General features: G+C 43.4%; 1 protein-coding gene across 2 annotated transcripts in view; it reads left to right on the top strand.

Annotated features, from left to right (window-relative positions):
- LOC117366626 (mucin-17-like) overlaps positions 1–20582 on the top strand; it is a 48929-nt gene that overhangs the window by 18378 nt on the left and 9969 nt on the right. Inside the window, exons 1-6 of one of the 2 annotated variants that reach the window (XM_033958228.1) lie at positions 4685–4786; positions 7344–14126; positions 17177–17434; positions 17617–17874; positions 18057–18314; positions 18497–18754. In XM_033958228.1, coding sequence (XP_033814119.1) covers positions 4717–4786; positions 7344–14126; positions 17177–17434; positions 17617–17874; positions 18057–18314; positions 18497–18754 — 7885 coding nt within the window. In that variant the 5' untranslated portion in view covers positions 4685–4716. Of the gene's footprint in view, positions 1–4684; positions 4787–7343; positions 14127–17176; positions 17435–17616; positions 17875–18056; positions 18315–18496; positions 18755–20582 lie in introns of those variants that run through there. The other variant, XM_033958229.1, reaches the window with a different exon arrangement.

Here is a 20582-nt window from a genome sequence, read left to right as displayed (position 1 = left end):
TTGACTGTGTGCTGCGGCAGAGCAGCTAGGGAAAAGAAGATGAGCCTCGCGGCTCGAGTTGCTTCGAACACCGCAGGATTCCCGCGACCCTAGGGGGCGTCCCCCACGGGATCCCCGCGACCCTAGGGAGTCATGCTTAGGGAGCCTGAGACCCTCGTACTGGTGCTTCCACATTTGGGTTTTCTTTTTTTCTTTTTTTCTTTATTTATCAATTTTCAAATTATAATAGAAGAATTAACTCTTGCCACAGCAATACACCATGAAAATAACTAAAGGAAATCGTAACAATCAAAAGCTCTTTAGACCTCAATCGGTGGAGGAGGAATTCCGAATAAGTGGGGAGAAACTTGTTATTTGTATAATTAATCAATTAAGAAAAGGCTTAATAGCAAAAGAGTCCCATTTTAACTAACTACTTCACAATTATCTAGACTAAACATTTCCTGTAGCCAACTTCTTCAAATCCAAGAGAGCCCGGAGCTGTTCAGTAGAATAAAACACATAATTAACCCCTAGATATTGAACTAGCCATTTATAGGGGTAGGCTAAAAGAAATGTACCTCCCAAAGACTATTTCAGGTCTCATTACAAGAAACAATTTCCTACGTTCCTGTGTCTGTCTAGCTACAACAGGGTATATATAAACTTTTTTTCCATAAAACAATAGCTGTGAAGATCGAAATTATAAATTAAAAACTGCATTTATGTCTTGTTCAAAGTAACATTTAAAGCTCCTTCAATGTTTAAATTAGCTCGTTCAACACCTGGGTTTACCCCAGCTCCTTTTTTTGATGGTAAATAATATATCTTATTAACAGGCGGTATACATTCAGGAAAAAAATTTCAACAATAGGAGATACTCTGAGGGTCCTAGGAAAATTCAAAAGGCAAATAGTCAACAGCCGATTAAAATTTTCTAATTGTTCAACCTTACGATTCAATTGAATTTTGTCCTTAATAAGTCCAGAACATAGGTCTTGAAGTTTTTACACTTTATCATTTACTTGTTTTAAGTCATTAGTAAAATCTTCTTTAGTCCCCCTCTAATTTAAGACCCAAAGATTCAACTGTAATTACTAAAGTTGCAATTTCTTGTGAAGACTTTGCCACTGTAATGTTCAGGCTAGAGAGAGCATCCCAAATGCTCTCCAATGTAACCACCGGTGGTTTGATCAGCTGAGAGCTGGTTTCCCTATCAGCTCCCAGGTATCCCTGCTCCTTCGTTGCTCTGGCGGCTTCTGCCCCTCGAACCAGGGTTTCCCCTGCGATCTCCATTCAGCAGGGCTCCACAGTCAGTGCCGAGTTTGAAGCAGGACGTGGTGGGGGAACAGCTGCTGGGGGATATAGAGATGTCTCCAAGGCAAACTCCTCCACTTCTCCTTGTGTGGGGGATAACGCTGTCAATGCCCCAGGGAACTCTACTGGATTCAAAGTAGTTGTGAACACCCGAATCAACTGCTGCATCGGGGAGGAAGTTCTAGGTGTTGAGGGATCCACCCAAACTATCCCCTTACGCTTTGTATGTGGCATCTGGATAAAGATAGAAAAAGTTGAACAGAATGCTCTCGGGTCTGTTCAGGAGCTTGAGTAGTATGCTGCCGCCATCTTGGATTCCTTCACACCCACATTTGGTTTTTCATCTCTCATATATCAAAAGAAGGTTTTAGCTTTTCCTTTTATTAATTGGACAATTTTCTCTTCTGCTTTCAGCCTTTGCTCTTCCAAGTGAATATTAGCTGGTAAAATTCTCGTCAGTACTTCCCTTCATAGAAACATAGAAACATAGAAGATGACGGCAGATAAGGGCCATAGCCCATCAGGTCTGCCCACTCTACTGACCCACCCCCAAGTCTACTATCCTAGGGATCCCACTCCTGGTGACAGGTTCCCTTGGCTTAACCCTCTAAGGGATCCCACATGGGCATCCCATTTGCTCTTAAATTCTTGCACGCTGTTTGCCTCGATCACCTGCACCGGGAGCTCGTTCCAAGGATCAACCACTCTCTCGGTGAAGAAATATTTCCTGGTGTCGCCATGAAATTTCCCGCCCCTGAGTTTGAGCGGATGCCCTCTTGTGGCTGAGGGTCCTTTGAGAAAGAGAATCTCTTCTTCCATCTCGATATGGCCGGTAATATACTTAAACGTCTCGATCATGTCTCCTCTCTCGAGTCTCGATGTCTTGAGTGAGTACAGCCGCAAATTTTTCAGCCTTTCCTCGTACGATAGATCCTTGAGCCCCGAGACCATCCTGGTGGCCATCCGTTGCACCGACTCTACTCTCAGCACATCTTTTCGGTAGTGTGGCCTCCAGAATTGCACACAGTATTCCAAATGAGGCCTCACCATGGTTCTGTATAATGGCATTATGACTTCAGAAAGGTATCCAATTCCTCCATTCCTCTGAATCAGTCAGATCTGTCTCTGGGGTTTTCTTAAATATGTTTTGAATTCTAAACTCTTTCAGGCCCAATATTTAAAGCCATTATGCAGAAGGCAGTGAGGGCCTTCTGTATAAGTAAATTTTGGTTGTTTTTTTAATGAAATTTGGGTAATAAATTTTGGCTGTTTAAGTTCCTCACTGGACAAAAATTACGCATTATGTGGAAAGTGGGATTAGGGACCTTCTGAGGCTGGGCCTAAAATGCATCTGTTCAGTAGCAAAATTCAGCTGCTGAACAGACAAATTATCCATTTAAGTCTGGATGCGTCAATAGCAAATATAACTTTAAAATTGCATGGGTACATTCAGTGCTGTACATTTACCACTCTGTTGAGCGCCTCACTAAAGGTCCTTTTACAAAGGTGCACTTTTTTTTGTAGGAAAGGAGGATCCAGCTCCTCTGAGTGCAAAAGTTAGAGGAATGGTCTAATGCCTGGCAACTAAAATTCAATGCAAAGAAATGCAGAGTAATGCATTTGGGGATTAATAATAGGAAGGAACCGTATATGCTGGGAGGAGAGAAGCTGATATGCACGGACGGGGAGAGGGACCTTGGGGTGATAGTGTCCGAAGATCTAAAGGCGAAAAAACAGTGTGACAAGGCAGTGGCTGCTGCCAGAAGGATTCTGGGCTGTATAAAGAGAGGCGTAGTCAGTAGAAGGAAGAAGGTGTTGATGCCCCTGTACAGGTCATTGGTGAGACCCCACTTGGAGTATTGTGTTCAGTTTTGGAGACCGTATCTGGCGAAAGACGTAAGAAGACTTGAGGCGGTCCAGAGGAGGGCGACGAAAATGATAGGAGGCTTGCGCCAGAAGACGTATGAGGAGAGACTGGAAGCCCTGAATATGTATACCCTAGAGGAAAGGAGAGACAGGGGAGATATGATTCAGACGTTCAAATACTTAAAGGGTATTAACGTAGAACAAAATCTTTTCCAGAGAAAGGAAAATGGTAAAACCAGAGGACATAATTTGAGGTTGAGGGGTGGTAGATTCAGGGGCAATGTTAGGAAATTCTACTTTACGGAGAGGGTGGTGGATGCCTGGAATGCGCTCCCGAGAGAGGTGGTGGAGAGTAAAACTGTGACTGAGTTCAAAGAAGCGTGGGATGAACACAGAAGATTTAGAATCAGAAAATAATATTAAATATTGAACTAGGCCAGTTACTGGGCAGACTTGCACGGTCTGTGTCTGTGCATGGCCGTTTGGTGGAGGATGGGCTGGAGAGGGCTTCAATGGCTGGGAGGGTGTAGATGGGCTGGAGTAAGTCTTAACAGAGATTTCGGCAGTTGGAACCCAAGCACAGTACCGGGTAAAGCTTTGGATTCTCGCCCAGAAATAGCTAAGAAGAAAAAATTAAAAAATTTAAATTGAATCAGGTTGGGCAGACTGGATGGACCATTCGGGTCTTTATCTGCCGTCATCTACTATGTTACTATGTAAAGAAGGGAGTATAACCTACCAAGTTGTGGAGTTTTCTCTCTTGTTTGGAGTAAAGCTATAAACAGAGTCAGTGCTGCAAATCCTACAGGTAGCGAATAGCAAAAAGCTGGATTTGATTCATTTAGACTGGAATTCATTTCACTACGCCTCTAAATGGTTTTCAGAGATACCATTCACACGGTGCCTTATTTGCATCTCATTACTGGCTGTTCACATGTTGCTCTATGATGGTTTCCAAGTGTTCCCAGTTAGACACCCCCGGTTGTGCTTTCACCTCCCTCTTCAGTCGCTTCTGTATCATCCATAGAGCCAACAGGAAATGCTGCCTTCCAGTTTATTTAAAGGAAATTCATAGATATTATCTCTGTTTCTTATAAAAGTCTTGCATACAAACATGCAGAACTCTACCAAACAGCCTGTCTTTTAATAATCAACAAATCTGGTTTTGAAAATGGAACAGGTTTAATATACAGTAATTGTAAGGAGAGGGTATGTCACTCACCTATACAATATCAATTGAAATATTTTTAATATGTAAAATAGGGGGAAATTTAATTCAACATAGAGCTAATTTTAGTCCTGAAAATGAAACTATGTTGCAAAAGGACTTAAGTGTTCATTAACCATCTGCGGGCAGAGAAGGAAGTTTGGATGATGGGGGAGGTTGGTAGCACCCACCGAGGGGGTGTGGTGTGTACCTGACCAGGAACTATAGCAAGAAACTGTTCCAGAGAAGAACAGAGCAGGGGTGGAAGGAACTCCCCTCAATGCCCAATAGCAGGTTTCAGCTGCTGCCTTCGGTTTCATCCCTGGGATTCTTCGAGCTCTGAAAATATGGACAAGCAAAAGCTGATGTGGTGCTGCCTGACCACCTGCTTTGGGATCTTAGTAGCCTCTCCTGTAGGTAAGGAAATAGCATTGCCAGGCATAGGTAAAGCAGGTATGTGATTAGGATCCAGATGTTTTGGAGGAGTTCCCTAGGCAGATATTTATGCTGCTAAGTCAGCTATTCACAGAGAGAAGAATTGGGGGGTGGGGGGCAGAGTTCTGCCTATTCTCTTCCCTTGGTCCTATGCTGTCTTTCCTCTGTAATCAGAGCTAAGTGGAGACCCATTTGTAGAGTGTTTAACAAATTTATATTATGATATGTGGTCTGATGCGCTCTTTTGCCTAGAGGCTACCAAAGGGTTAATTCCATGCTGGAAAATATGGATAGGAGGCAGTTGATAAATAAGAGTTTCTTCAATTATTGATTCCAGCTAGAATTTGCATGCTAAAAGTGTGGATAAAGTAATTGCTGACTAGGATTTCAATCCACAAAATGCTACCTAATGAGATGTACCTCATTCAGGAATTGGATGTAGGATCCACAGTAGGAATATGGATTATGTCTTGTGTCAGCGTGCTAGTCATTGACAAGAATTTTGTAAAGTGGGCACCTTTATGAATGGGATTTATTTACCTATCATTTAATCTGAAATTATTTGAACTAGCTGTATGGAGGTGGAGTTCTGGCTTGTATGTCTGAATTTCATTATACACACTTACATTTGTCTCCACTTCCTCTACCAGGGGACTAATCCACACATCTCCCACCCTTTCTGTAAAAAAGAATTTCCTGAGCCTTCTTGGTTTTCTCACAAGTGTCATAGAAACATAGAAAATAACGGCAGAAAAGGGCCACGGCCCATCTAGTCTGCCCACACTAATGGCCCACTCCCTAACTACCTCCATGAAGAGATCCCACATGCCAATCCCATCTTTTCTTAAAATCTGGCACGCTACTGGCCTCAATTACCTGTTGTGGAAGATTATTCCAGCGGTCAACCACCCTTTCGGTGAAGAAATATTTTCTGGTGTCGCCATGAAATTTCCCATCCCTGAAACTGGCTAGATTGAAAGCCTGCTTTAATACATTTTTATTACCACATGTGATATTCTGTAAAATAAGACACGTTGTTTATAAGCAGTTCTTGCTAAGACCACTTCATGACATGAAATGTTTGTTTGGATGAGAAATCCTCAAAAGTAAAATGTGTCATAAGCATTAAAACTAACAAAGCAAATGACAGAAATAACAAAAAAATGTTACAAACCCCTTAGAAAAATATAGCCCAATATTCAAAGACTTGTTAATGTATCTTTGCAGGTTAAATGGATTGTTTGTTTTCAAATTCCTGCTTTTCTGAATGCATACATTTTGGCCAACCAAAATTTATATGAAAAAAGTGGAGTCGGATTAGATGGGACCAAAAGTTATTGGGATATCTGGAAATATCCAACCACTCATGGGAGTTGAACCCACCACTGGAGGAAAAGTTTGTTACCTTTCACCAAATATTCCTGGGTTCAGCTCCCATGACTGGCTGTTTGAATATCCAACCACTGTCTGAAAACTTATTTGTATATATAATGGGTGCAGAACAATCAGCCCTAACTTTATGCAGATAATGTATCCGCATATTCAATATTCTGATCTATACAGATATCTTGGCTGATTTATGCATGTAGCTTTATGTGGTGTCTGTGCTACCCTCTTTATAATTATTATTTAGTCAAATTTAGATTCCAGGGGACAATTAATTATCAATATGCCTCTTTTGAGACAAAGTCTGCTGGTGCTTTTTATCTGTTTCAAATAAAAGTGCATACATATTTAAATATCTCCGTGGCGTTAATGTACAGGAGGTGAGTCTTTTTTCAAATGATGGAAAACTCCGGAAGGAGAGGGCATAGGATGAAGTTAAGAGGTGATAGGCTCAAGAGTAATTTAAGAAATCACTTCTTTACAGAAGGGGTGGTAGATAGATGTATGGAATATCCTGGTGGATGTGGTGGAGATGAAGATTGTATCTAAATTCATGATAGCGTGGGACAGGTATGTGGGATCTCTTAGGGAGAGGAGGAGATTGTGGATGCTGCAAATGGGCAGACTGGATGGGCCATTTATCTGCTTTCATGTTTCTAAGTTTCTATCTGTTTGCTTTGAGACTAGCTGTGGCTAAGATATGTGGCAGATGCTGGCTGGCATCTGTTGTTGAACTAGAATTTTGCTGGTTAAGTCTGCAGAGAGACTTGAAAAATGTAGTCCATGTGCACTTGTTTGCTACCATGACCTAAACACAGTCATGGGAATGTCTCATCTCAGTGCTGCTAACAGCATGTCCAGTGTGAAAATACAGACAAGACTTTTTGCAGCATTCAAGATGGCAGTTACCAAGTGATTGATGGACTTTTTACCCACCCAAATGGCTTTCAAAATTCCTCTTTCTATGTCTAATAACAGAACAATCATGAGCACCGCCTTTGTGCAGAAATCCAGGGTCTATAAGCATTATATATTTTCAAACAGAATAAAGCATGCAATGTTAAAATAAAATAGAATAAATCCTAGTAATATTAAATATGAATCTAATACCTTATTCCTGTATTTGAATTCCACAAATTGACCACTGATGCAGCACAAACAACCAGCACACCAGACCCTGAGACCAGCACAGCAGGAGAAGAAAACAAAACAGAACTAATGGCAGTGAACAATACTCTGGTACACTCCAGTTCTCATACCACGGTAACAGAGAACAGTCCAGGGACAATAGACAGCACAATCCCAGGGAGAGAGGGCAGGAACAGAGGCAGAGCAGAGACAAGCTCTGTCACTCCAGAGAGTGTTATAGTCACAGAACCAGGGATAGAAGGCACAAATACTCTGGCAGAGATTGTATCTAGTACCCCAGGTAGAATCAGAGTAACTGAGATAAGAACAGGCTCAACAGAAAGCACAATCCCTGGGACAGAGGACAGCAGCACTGCAGAACAGATCAACTTTAGTATGCCTAGAAGTATCAGAGTAACCGAGAGCATCACAATACCAGGAAGCAGAATCCCAGTGATTGAGGGTAGCAGTACTACAGTGCAGACCAGCTCTGGCACCTCTGGTAGTATCACAGTAACTGAGAGTATTAGAACAGTACTAGGGAGCATAAGTTCAGGGACAGAAGACAGCAGTACTTTAACAGGGACCAGATCTGGTACTCTGGGTGTTATCACAGTAACTGAGAGCACTGGAGCAATAAAAGGCAAAAAAACAGGGAATCAGGGCACAAGTACTCGGGTACTGATGCTACCTAGTACCCTAGAGACTGTTAAAGTAACAGAGATCAGTAGAGGATCAATGGAAAGTCTAACCCCTATGGCAGAGGAGGACAACAGTACTGCAGCACAGATCATCTTTAGTACTCCTAGAACTATCACAGTAACTGAGAGTATCACAACAATACCAGGAAGCAAAATCCCAGTGAGAGAAGGTAACAGTACTCCAGCAGAAACCAGATCTGGAACTCTGGGCAGTACCACAGCAACTGAGGGAAGTACTAGATCTAGCAAGGGCACAATCACAGGGACAAAGGACAGTAAGACTACAATCGAGACCAGCTCTGGCACCCTTGATGGTATGACAGTAACTGAGAGAAGTACTGGAGCTACAGCGAGCTCAGTACCAGAGACAGACAGTAACAGTAGTACAGTGCAGACCAGCTCTGGCACCTCTGGTAGTATCACAGTAACTGAGAGTATTAGAATAGTACTAGGAAGCACAATCCCAGTTACAGAGGGCAGCAGTACTCCAGTGCAGATGTTGTGTATTACCTCAGATATCACGAGTGTAACAGAAGTATTAAGGAACATCACTTCAGGGTCAAAGGGCAGCAGCACTCCAGTGGAGGTGAAATTTATTACCCCAGATAGCATCACTGTAACTGAGAGCATTACAAGTGCACTATGGAACATCACCCCAGGAACAGAGGACAGCAATACTTTAGCAGAAACCAGTTCAACCACGTCAGGGAGTGTCACGGTAACTAACAGTAACACTGAAGCAGGAGAAGACATAAAATCAGAGATAGAAAGCATAATCCCTGGGACCCAGGGCAGCAGTACTGCTACAGAGACCAACTTTAATATTCCTAGAAGTTTTACAGTAACTGAGAGCATCAGAACAATACCAGGGAGCAGAATCCCACGGACAGAGGGCAACAGTACTACAGTGCAGAACAGATCTAATATTCCAGATAGTATCACAGTAACTGAGAGAATTACTACATCTACAGAGGGCAGCAATACGGTAGAAACCAGCTCTAGCATTCCTACTAGTTTCATAGTTACTGAGAGTTTCACAGCAGTACTAGGGAGCAGAATCCCAGGGACCAGATCTGGTACTTCAGGTAGGATCCCGGTAACTGAAACAATAAAAGGCACAAAACCAAGAAATCAGGACACAAGTACTCTGGTACTGACGCTACCTAGAACCCTAGAGAGTGTCAAAATAACTGAGATCAGTACAGGATTAATGGAAAGCACAATCCCTGGGACAGAGGACAGCAGTATTCCAGCAGAGACCAGATCTGGAACTCTGGGCAATACCACAATAACTGAGAGTTTTAGAACAGTACTAGGGAGCATAAGCCCAGGGACAGAGGACAGCAGTATTTTAACAGGGACCAGACCTGGTACTCTGGGTGTTATCACAGTAACTGAGAGCACTGGATCAATAGAAGGCAAAAAACCAGGCTTGCAGGGCACAAGTACTCTGGTATCAATGCCATCTAGTACACTAGAGACTGTTAAAGTAACTAAGATCAGTACAGGATCAATAGAAAGCACAATCCCTAGGACAGAGGACAGCAGTACTCCAGCAGAGACCAGATCTGGAACTCTGCGTAGTACCACAGTAACTGAGGGAAGTACTAGATCTAGCAAGGGCACAATCATAGGGACAGAGGACAGCAAGACTACAGTCGAGACCAGCTCTGGCACCCTTGATGGTATGACAGTAACTGAGAGAAGTACTGGAGCTACAGTGAGCTCAGTACCAGGGACAGACAGTAACAGTAGTACAGTGCAGACCAGCTCTGGTACACCTGGTAGTATCACAGTAACTGAGAGTATTAGAACAGTACTAGGGAGCATAAGCCCAGAGACAGAACACAGCAGTATTTTAACAGGGACCGGAACTGGTACTCTGGGTGTTATCACAGTAACTGAGAGCACTGGAGCAATAGAAGGCAAAAAAACAGGGATGCAGGGCACCAGTACTCTGGTATCGATGCTACCTAGTACCCTAGAGACTGTTAAAGTAACTGAGATCAGTAGAGGATCAATGGAAAGTACAATCCCTGGTGCAGAGGACAGCAGTACTCCAGCAGAGACCAGATCTGGAACTCTGGGAAGTACCACAATAACTCAGGGAAGTACTAGATCTAGCAAGGGCAGAATCACATGGACAGAGGACAGTAAGACTACAGTCGAGACCAGCTCTGGCACCCTTGATGGTATGACAGTAACTGAGAGAAGTACTGGAGCTACAGTGAGCTCAGTACCAGGGACAGACAGTAACAGTAGTACAGTGCAGACCAGCTCTGGTACACCTGGTAGTATTACAGTAACTGAGAGCACTGGAGCAATAGAAGGCAAAAAACCAGGGAATCTGGGTACAAGTACTCAGGTACTGATGCTACCTAGTACCCTAGAGACTGTTAAAGTAACTGAGATCAGTAGAGGATCAATGGAAAGTACAACCCCTAGGGCAGAGGAGGACAACAGTACTGCAGCACAGATCATCTTTAGTACAGTAACTGAGAGTATCACAGCAATACCAGGAAGCAGAATCCCAGTGAGAGAAGGTAGCAGTCCTCCAGCAGAAACCAGATCTGGAACTCTGGGCAGTACCACAACAACTGAGGGAAGTAATAGATCCAGCAAGGGCACAATCATAGGGACAGAGGACAGTAAGACTACAGTCGAGACCAGCTCTGGCACCCTTGATGGTATGACAGTAACTGAGAGAAGTACTGGAGCTACAGCGAGCTCAGTACCAGGGACAGACAGTAACAGTAGTACAGTGCAGACCAGCTCTGGTACACCTGCTAGTATCACAGTAACTGAGAGTATTAGAACAGTAATAGGGAGCGTAAGCCCAGGGACAGAAAACAGCAGTATTTTAACAGGGACCAGATCTGGTACTTTGGGTTTTATCACAGTAACTGAGAGCACTGGAGCAATAGAAGGCAAAAAACCAGGGATGCAGGGCACCAGTACTCTGGTATCGATGCTACCTAGTACCGTAGAGACTGTTAAAGTAACTGAGATCAGTAGAGGATCAATGGAAAGTACAATCCCTGGTGCAGAGGACAGCAGTACTCCAGCAGAGACCAGATCTGGAACTCTGGGAAGTACCACAATAACTCAGGGAAGTACTAGATCTAGCAAGGGCAGAATCACAGGGACAGAGGACAGTAAGACTACAGTCGAGACCAGCTCTAGCACCCTTGATGGTATGACAGTAACTGAGAGAAGTACTGGAGCTACAGCGAGCTCAGTACCAGAGACAGACAGTAACAGTAGTACAGTGCAGACCAGCTCTGGTACACCTGGTAGTATCACAGTAACTGAGAGTATTAGAACAGTACTAGGGAGCATAAGCCCAGGGACAGAAGGCAGCAGTATTTTAACAGGGACCGGATCTGGTACTCTGGGTGTTATCACAGTAACTGAGAGCACTGGAGCAATAGAAGGCAAAAAACCAGGGATGCAGGGCACCAATACTCTGGTATCGATGCTACCTAGTACCCTAGAGACTGTTAAAGTAACTGAGATCAGTAGAGGATCAATGGAAAGTACAATCCCTGGTGCAGAGGACAGCAGTACTCCAGCAGAGACCAGATCTGGAACTCTGGGCAGTACCACAGTAACTCAGGGAAGTACTAGATCTAGCAAGGGCAGAATAACAGGGACAGAGGACAATAAGACTACAGTTGAGACCAGCTCTGGAACCCTTGATGGTATGACAGTAACTGAGAGAAGTACTGGAGCTACAGCGAGCTCAGTACCAGAGACAGACAGTAACAGTAGTACAGTGCAGACCAGCTCTGGCACATCTGGTAGTATCACAGTAACTGAGAGTATTAGAACAGTACTAGGGAGCAGAAGCCCAGGGACAGAAGACAGCAATACTTTAACAGGGACCATATCTGGTAGTCTGGGTATTATCACAGTAACTGAGAGCACTGGAGCAATAGAAGGCAAAAAAACAGGGAATCAGGGTACAAGTACTCAGGTACTGATGCTACCTAGTACCCTAGAGACTGTTAAAGTAACTGAGATCAGTAGAGGATCAATGGAAAGTACAACCCCTAGGGCAGAAGAAGACAACAGTACTGCAGCACAGATCATCTTTAGTACAGTAACTGAGAGTATCACAGCAATACCAGGAAGCAGAATCCCAGTGAGAGAAGGTAGCAGTCCTCCAGCAGAAACCAGATCTGGAACTCTGGGCAGTACCACAACAACTGAGGGAAGTAATAGATCCAGCAAGGGCACAATCATAGGGACAGAGGACAGTAAGACTACAGTCGAGACCAGCTCTGGCACCCTTGATGGTATGACAGTAACTGAGAGAAGTACTGGAGCTACAGCGAGCTCAGTACCAGGGACAGACAGTAACAGTAGTACAATGCAGACCAGCTCTGGTACACCTGCTAGTATCACAGTAACTGAGAGTATTAGAACAGTAATAGGGAGCGTAAGCCCAGGGACAGAAAACAGCAGTATTTTAATAGGGACCAGATCTGGTACTCTGGGTTTTATCACAGTAACTGAGAGCACTGGAGCAATAGAAGGCAAAAAACCAGGGATGCAGGGCACCAGTACTCTGGTATCGATGCTACCTAGTACCCTAGAGACTGTTAAAGTAACTGAGATCAGTAGAGGATCAATGGAAAGTATAATCCCTGGGGCAGAGGACAGCAGTACTCCAGCAGAGACCAGATCTGGAACTCTGGGCAGTACCACAGTAACTCAGGGAAGTACTAGATCTAGCAAGGGCACAATCACAGGGACTGAGGACAATAAGACTACAGTTGAGACCAGCTCTGGCACCCTTGATAGTATGACAGTAACTGAGAGAAGTACTGGAGCTACAGCGAGCTCATTATCAGGGACAGACAGTAACAGCAGTACAGGCGAGACCAGCTCTGGCACCCTTGATGGTATGACAGTAACTGAGAGAAGTACTAGAGCTACAGCGAACTCAGTACCAGAGACAGACAGTAACAGTAGTACAGTGCAGACCAGCTCTGGCACCTCTGGTAGTATCACAGTAACTGAGAGTATTAGAACAGTACTAGGGAGCAGAAGCCCAGGGACAGAAGACAGCAGTACTTTAACAGGGACCAGATCTGGTACTCTGGGTATTATCACAGTAACTGAGAGCACTGGAGCAATAGAAGGGAAAAAACCAGGGAATCAGGGTACAAGTACTCAGGTACTGATGCTACCTAGTACCCTAGAGACTGTTAAAGTAACTGAGATCAGTAGAGGATCAATGGAAAGTACAACCCCTAGGGCAGAGGAAGACAACAGTACTGCAGCACAGATCATCTTTAGTACAGTAACTGAGAGTATCACAGCAATACCAGGAAGCAGAATCCCAGTGAGAGAAGGTAGCAGTTCTCCAGCAGAAACCAGATCGGGAACTCTGGGCAGTACCACAACAACTGAGGGAAGTAATAGATCCAGCAAGGGCACAATCATAGGGAGAGAGGACAGTAAGACTACAGTCGAGACCAGCTCTGGCACCCTTGATGGTATGACAGTAACTGAGAGAAGTACTGGAGCTACAGCGAGCTCAGTACCAGGGACAGACAGTAACAGCAGTACAGGCGAGACCAGCTCTGGCACCCCTAATAGTATGACAACAACTGAAAGCATTAGAACAGTACTAGGAAGCACAATCCCAGAGACAGAGGGCAGCAGTACTCCAATGCAGATGTTGTGTATTACCTCAGATATCACTGCTGTAACTGATAGCTTCACAGGCCTAAGCAACATCACCACCGTGTTATATGGAAACAGTACTTCAGTAAAGGTGCAGTTTATTACTCCAGATAGCTTCACTGTTACTGAGAGCATCATTGGAGCACCATGGAACATCACCCCAAGGACAGAGGGCAGCAGTACTCCAGCAGAGAGCAGCTCTGGTACCCCAACTGTGGTCATAGAACCTGTAAATAATACAGTATTAACAACTGGAAGAAGTGTTGGAAGTACATCAAGCGATGGAAACACAACTTCAGCTGGAATCAGCAGGTCTACAGCGAGTTCTCCAGCTACATCTTCTCCCTGGCATTATGGGATCCCTCAGAGCACCACAGGGATAAGGATTTTCAGTAGAGCTCCTACAGGATCAAGTAAGTGTCATGTCACAATAGATCTATGGAGTGAGATGTTTATATTCCATGACATATTAATTTAATTTCAGATTAGCTTTGATAGAGGGAGAGGATTCAGTTACCCCCTTTGCTTCAGTGGTTTTCTAGATGGCCCTGAGGTTTTGGGGGGCAGCTGTGGCACTCCTTTTGTTAGCTAGCAAAGAATCAGGTTTCTTTTCCACACCAGAGACTGTTCTAGGTCTTCCGTGTATTCAGGGGAAAATGGTTGGGCTTCAGACCATAATTCGGAGCTATATCGAGTCCTTGATCAGTGAATAGTGATCAGGTCTCCCTGTAAAGACATTGCCATGGTTCTGCATGTCATAAGCACAGGTTGATCCAGGCCTGGCCTTATTCCATTGCTCTCTGAATTTGTAGTTCTAATTTTTCTCAGACAGGAAGGATCACAAATTCATAGATGCAGTTGGGTAAAATTTGAAGTGACTCCTCCTCTCACAACTTGACACTTGTTGGTCCCAATTATGAGGTCTGAAATAGCTCTGGTTGACCTGAGGTACTGCAACTTTTTCCAAAAAGTACACTATATGCTAGTACTAGATTACATGAAACTAATTGGCAGCAGATATAACTAAGGCCCTCTTATAGGGATTTTTATCGCCAGCCATGGCGGTAAAAACTCTGACTCTCATAGTGAAGGTCAGAGCTTTTACCACCATGGCTGGCAATAAAAAAACCTTAATTCAGCATGATGAAAGGGGGCCTAAATTTAAGGAGAGTTATTGAGCCATAATGCATATTATTTGTTCTTTAAGATGTGTTAAAGAGCAATAATGGGGACTGGGTAAAACACGGACCCCGCAGAGAACGTGGTGTCGAGGGGCTTGGTTTTGGACCTCCCTGCCAGCATGGCTGTACTTTTTTTTATTCTGTTGTGCCTGTGTGCACAATACACACACACAACAGTTACCAGCAATACAAGGCCCTGTGGGTATGCAGTCTGTGTGCATTTGGTGTTGACCGTGCTGGAGAGGAGACCCATGCTTGCAGTGCCCCTTATTCCCTGTACCTTTGCTTCTTTTTAAGATGCCCACTGCTGCCACTTCAGCCTTCCCAGTGAGGGTACTCCCCTTCCTCCAGAACAAATTGCTGAACCTGGAATCTAGAATGTGCAACGCCAATCCAGATAGACATAACATAACATAACATTATACTTATAGACCGCGTTACCAAAAAGTTCTACGTGGTTTACAAAAGATTATAAACATTAAACATAATCGAATATTTGAATGAGTCAGCTAGTCAGGTATTTGGAGAAAAGATAGGTTTTTAGCTGTTTTCTAAGAAACAGCTGTGAGCAACAATAATCAAAATTCTTTTTCATGAGAAGCCGCCTGAGATGCTAAAGAGTGGTTTAGGAATTTCTTGCTTTTACAACCTTTTGCAGAAGGGAAATTGAACCGAGCATGAGTTTTTCTACTGCATTTGTGCGTAGCTATGGAAAAACTATTAGCCAGATAAGTAGGAGCTACACCATATTAAACCTTGTAACAAAAACTGCCCAACGTGAACAATAGCCGAGCTTCCACAGGCAACCAATGCAATTCGCAATAAAATAACGTAACATGATCGTATTTCTTCAATCTAATTGCTGTGTTCTGTATCAATGATAATCTCAATAATTCCTTCTTAGTAATTGATAAATAAGTAATATTGCAATAGTCAAGAAGACTCAACAGTAATGAATGGACCAATAATTTAAAGGCTGAAAATTCAAAATAGGGTCTAATTGTTCGTAGTCTCCGTAAAGCAAAATAACTTTTACGTACAACAGCATCTATCTGGGTTTTCATAGTAAGATGTTTATCTAATTCGATTCCTAAAATTTTTATTGAGAGAAAGATGTGAACATGAGAGCATAGAACATAAGGGTTGCCATACTGGGACAGACTGAAGGTCCATCAAGCCCAGTATCCTGTTTCCAACAGTGGCCAACCCAGGCCCCAAGTACCTGGCATAAACTCAAATAGTAGCAACATTCCAGAGCTGAGATTGTGATGTCATAATGCCTCATTCCACCAGTGCCTAAGAGCCAACCTCAGCAGTGATGTCACAATGGCTTCATTGTCCTACACTTGGCTCACATAAGACCATAAGAATAGCCCTACTGGGCCAGACAATTGGTCCATGAGAGCAGAGGGCCAACTTAATGCACAGATCCAAATTTATATTATATATTTATTATATTTTAAAAGTTTATTTCCCACCTAAAACCTAGCTGAGTTACAAATCACAAACATAAAATCAAATCATAAATATAAAATCAATTTACTCTTAAATTGTAAAATACAAACATACAACAATTCATCAAAGGAATGCCTGAACAAAAAAATAGGTTTTCAATAATTTACAACATTGATCAATATTTTCACAAGGGGACTTTAAGAACATAAGAGCTGCCATACTGGGACAGATCGAAGGTTCATCAAGTCCAGTACCCTGTTTCCAACAGTGGCCAAGCCAGGTCCCAGGTGAGAAATCCTGGCATGTTCAGAGCAGAAAGGAAGCAGCAGAGAGCCATGGCACTCTAGTACTGAAATTTCGCTGGTGGGACTTAGTATCCCTGCTAGCAAACAAACCGTTAGCATGCCTACTTGTGGGGGAGGGGCATGAAAGAGTGGCGTAAGGAATGCTTTGCCCCCCAAGTCTACCTCTGGCCTTCCCTAAATTGCAGTTCTGGCTGTGCTACTGGCCAGCCACTTCCTGTCACGTCCCCTCCCACCTATGTGAAAACAGAAAATAGATCACACAGGAGTCTGGAATAGGCCGCTGCATTCACTGGAGGCAACGTCATACATGGGGACTGGAGTCAGATCTCTACATATACCAGTGAGTTCCAGAAACAGATATGAATATAGAGCGATTCACCATATTTGGTGAAAAGAGAAATATTGAACAATCTAGATACAGTATAAGTACTTCCTATAGTCCAATATTTTCTTTCAAATATGGTATTCTTAATCTATCTATTCTAATGGATATATTCATTTTCTCTCTTCTTATGTATACAGGGCCTGAAATGATACAGAATTTGACCATTGCAAATATCACCACTAGGTCTGTATTCCTGGACTGGCTTCCACCCGTGGGAAACAAAAGTTTCTATGAGATACGAGTGGTGGAAAACCCATCGACGATCCTTCATGTGAGCTCAGAATCTGTATCTGTGGAAGGGCTGACTCCAGGAAATGAGTACACATTCCACATTGCTGCATTCGCTGGAGACAATGTCATACATGGGGACTGGAGTCAGATCTCTACATATACCAGTGAGTTCCAGAAACAGATATGAATATAGAGCGATTCACCATATTTGGTGAAAAGAGAAATATTGAACAATCTAGATACAGTATAAGTACTTCCTATAGTCCAATATTTTCTTTCAAATATGGTATTCTTAATCTATCTATTCTAATGGATATATTCATTTTCTCTCTTCTTATGTATACAGGGCCTGAAATGATACAGAATTTGAACATTGCAAATATCACCACTAGGTCTGTATTTCTGGACTGGCTTCCACCCGTGGGAAACAAAAGTTTCTATGAGATACGAGTGGTGGAAAACCCATCGACGATCCTTCGTGTGAGCTCAGAATCTGTATCTGTGGAAGGGCTGACTCCAGGAAATGAGTACACATTCCACATTGCTGCATTCGCTGGAGACAATGTCATACATGGGGACTGGAGTCAGATCTCTACATATACCAGTGAGTTCCAGAAACAGATATGAATATAGAGTGATTCACCATATTTGGTGAAAAGAGAAATATTGAACAATCTAGATACAGTATAAGTACTTCCTATAGTCCAATATTTTCTTTCAAATATGGTATTCTTAATCTATCTATTCTAATGGATATATTCATTTTCTCTCTTCTTATGTATACAGGGCCTGAAATGATACAGAATTTGACCATTGCAAATATCACCACTAGGTCTGTATTCCTGGACTGGCTTCCACCCGTGGGAAACAAAAGTTTCTATGAGATACGAGTGGTGGAAAACCCATCGACGATCCTTCGTGTGAGCTCAGAATCTGTATCTGTGGAAGGGCTGACTCCAGGAAATGAGTACACATTCCACATTGCTGCATTCGCTGGAGACAATGTCATACATGGGGACTGGAGTCAGATCTCTACATATACTAGTGAGTTCCAGAAACAGATATGAATATAGAGCGATTCACCATATTTGGTGAAAAGAGAAATATTGAACAATCTAGATACAGTATAAGTACGTCCTATAGTCCAATATTTTCTTTCAAATATGGTATTCTTAATCTATCTATTCTAATGGATATATTCATTTTCTCTCTTCTTATGTATACAGGACCTGAAATGATACAGAATTTGAACATTGCAAATATCACCACTAGGTCTGTATTTCTGGACTGGCTTCCACCCGTGGGAAACAAAAGTTTCTATGAGATACGAGTGGTGGAAAACCCATCGACGATCCTTCGTGTGAGCTCAGAATCTGTATCTGTGGAAGGGCTGACTCCAGGAAATGAGTACACATTCCACATTGCTGCATTCGCTGGAGACAATGTCATACATGGGGACTGGAGTCAGATCTCTACATATACCAGTGAGTTCCAGAAACAGAGATGAATATAGAGCAGTTCATTATATTTGGTGAAAAGAGAAATATTGAACAATCTAGATACAGTATAAGTACTTCCTAATCTAATTTAATCTAATCTAAACCTTAAGTTTATATACCGCATCATCTCCTTGAGTATGGAGCTCGACACGGTTTACAAGAACTTAAAATAGTAGGTAGAGAAGAAGAAAAAGGATTACATGAACTTATGTGAAGAAGGGGGGAGAAAAAAAAGGGGGGGGGAAGGATAGAGTTACAATTTGCTGAAAAGCCAGGTTTTCAGTTGTTTGCAGAATAACTGAAGGGAGCTCAGGTTCCACAACGGGGAGGTGAGGTCGTTCCAAAGACCTGTGATTTTGAAGAGAAGGGATTTTCCCAGTTTGCCTGCAAAGTGGATGCCGTGTAGGGAGGGGAAGGCTAGTTTATACCTTTGGGCAGTTCTGGAGGAGTCGGGACTGGAGGAGTTGAAAGACAGTGGGATAAGAGGAGGGAGGATGCCATGAATGATCTTAAAAGCCAGGCAGGAACATTTGAAATGGATTCTGGAGATTATTGGGAGCCAGTGAAGTTTGGCAAGGAGTGGGGAGGCATGGTCAGATTTGCGTTTTGAGAAGATCAGTTTGGCTGCAGTATTCTGGATTAGCTGGAGTCTTAGAAGACTTTTTTTGATAGATTTAAGTAGATGGCATTGCAGTAATCTAGTTTGGAGAGGATGATGGATTGGACAAGGATGGCAAAGTGTTGTTGGCTGAAGTAGGATCTAGCTTTCCTCAGCATGTGGAGGCTGAAAAAGCATGATTTTACCAAGGAGTTGAGGTGGTCATTGAGGGAGAGAGAGGAATCGATAATGATACCAAGGACCTTGCATGAGAATTCGAGCTGGAGTGTATCGCCTGTGGATAGTGTGAAAAGGGTGGGCAGGTGTTCGAATTTTGGGCCGAGCCAGATTAGTTTTGTTTTTAATTCGTTTAGTTTCATCTGTACCGAGAGGGACCAGGCACGGAGTCTCATTATGCAAGCTGTAATGTTTTCGTGGAGGTTGCCTCCGTTTCCAGGTCATTGATAAATATGTTGAAGAGTAGCGGCCCCAGCACCGATCCCTGCGGCACACCGCTCGTGACTCCCCGCCAGTCAGAATATTGGCCCTTTACTCTGACCCTCTGTAGTTTACCGGACAACCAGTGCTTGATCCATCTGTGTACATCCCCGCCCACCCCGTGGTTCCACAGCTTCCTAAGCAGCCTTTCATGTGGCAGCTTGTCAAAGGCTTTTTGAAAATCGAGGTAAATGATGTCTATGGGTTCCCCTTTGTCCACCTGACTGCTTATTCCCTCAAAGAAGTACAGAAGGTTTGTCAGGCACGACCTTCCCTTACAGAATCCGTGCTGGCTTGTCCGCAGTAGGCCATTTTTCTCGATGTGCTTGCAAATGCTGTCCTTGATCATTGCTTCCACCATCTTCCCTATAACTGAAGTCAGGCTCACTGGCCTGTAGTTCCCGGGGTCACCTCTCGATCCCTTCTTAAAGATAGGTGTGACATTCGCCAGTTTCCAGTCCTCTGGTACCTCTCCAGTTGTCAAGGATAGGTTGCAAACATGCTGGATTGCGCCCGCTATTTCCTGTCTTAGTTCCTTCAGAACCCTTGGGTGGATCCCGTCCAGTCCCGATGATTTGCTGTTTTTCAACCTGTCAATCTGTTTGAGGACATCCTCCCGACTTACTTCTATATGCCCCAATTTTTTGGCCTGCTCCCCACTCATGAGCTCCTCTGAGTCCGGTATATTGGACGTGTCCTCGCTCGTGAAGACCGACG

This window comes from Geotrypetes seraphini, chromosome 9 (genome assembly GCF_902459505.1).
Source record: "Geotrypetes seraphini chromosome 9, aGeoSer1.1, whole genome shotgun sequence".
Lineage (NCBI taxonomy): Eukaryota > Metazoa > Chordata > Amphibia > Gymnophiona > Dermophiidae > Geotrypetes > Geotrypetes seraphini.
This window is presented reverse-complemented; position numbering and strand designations above follow the sequence as displayed.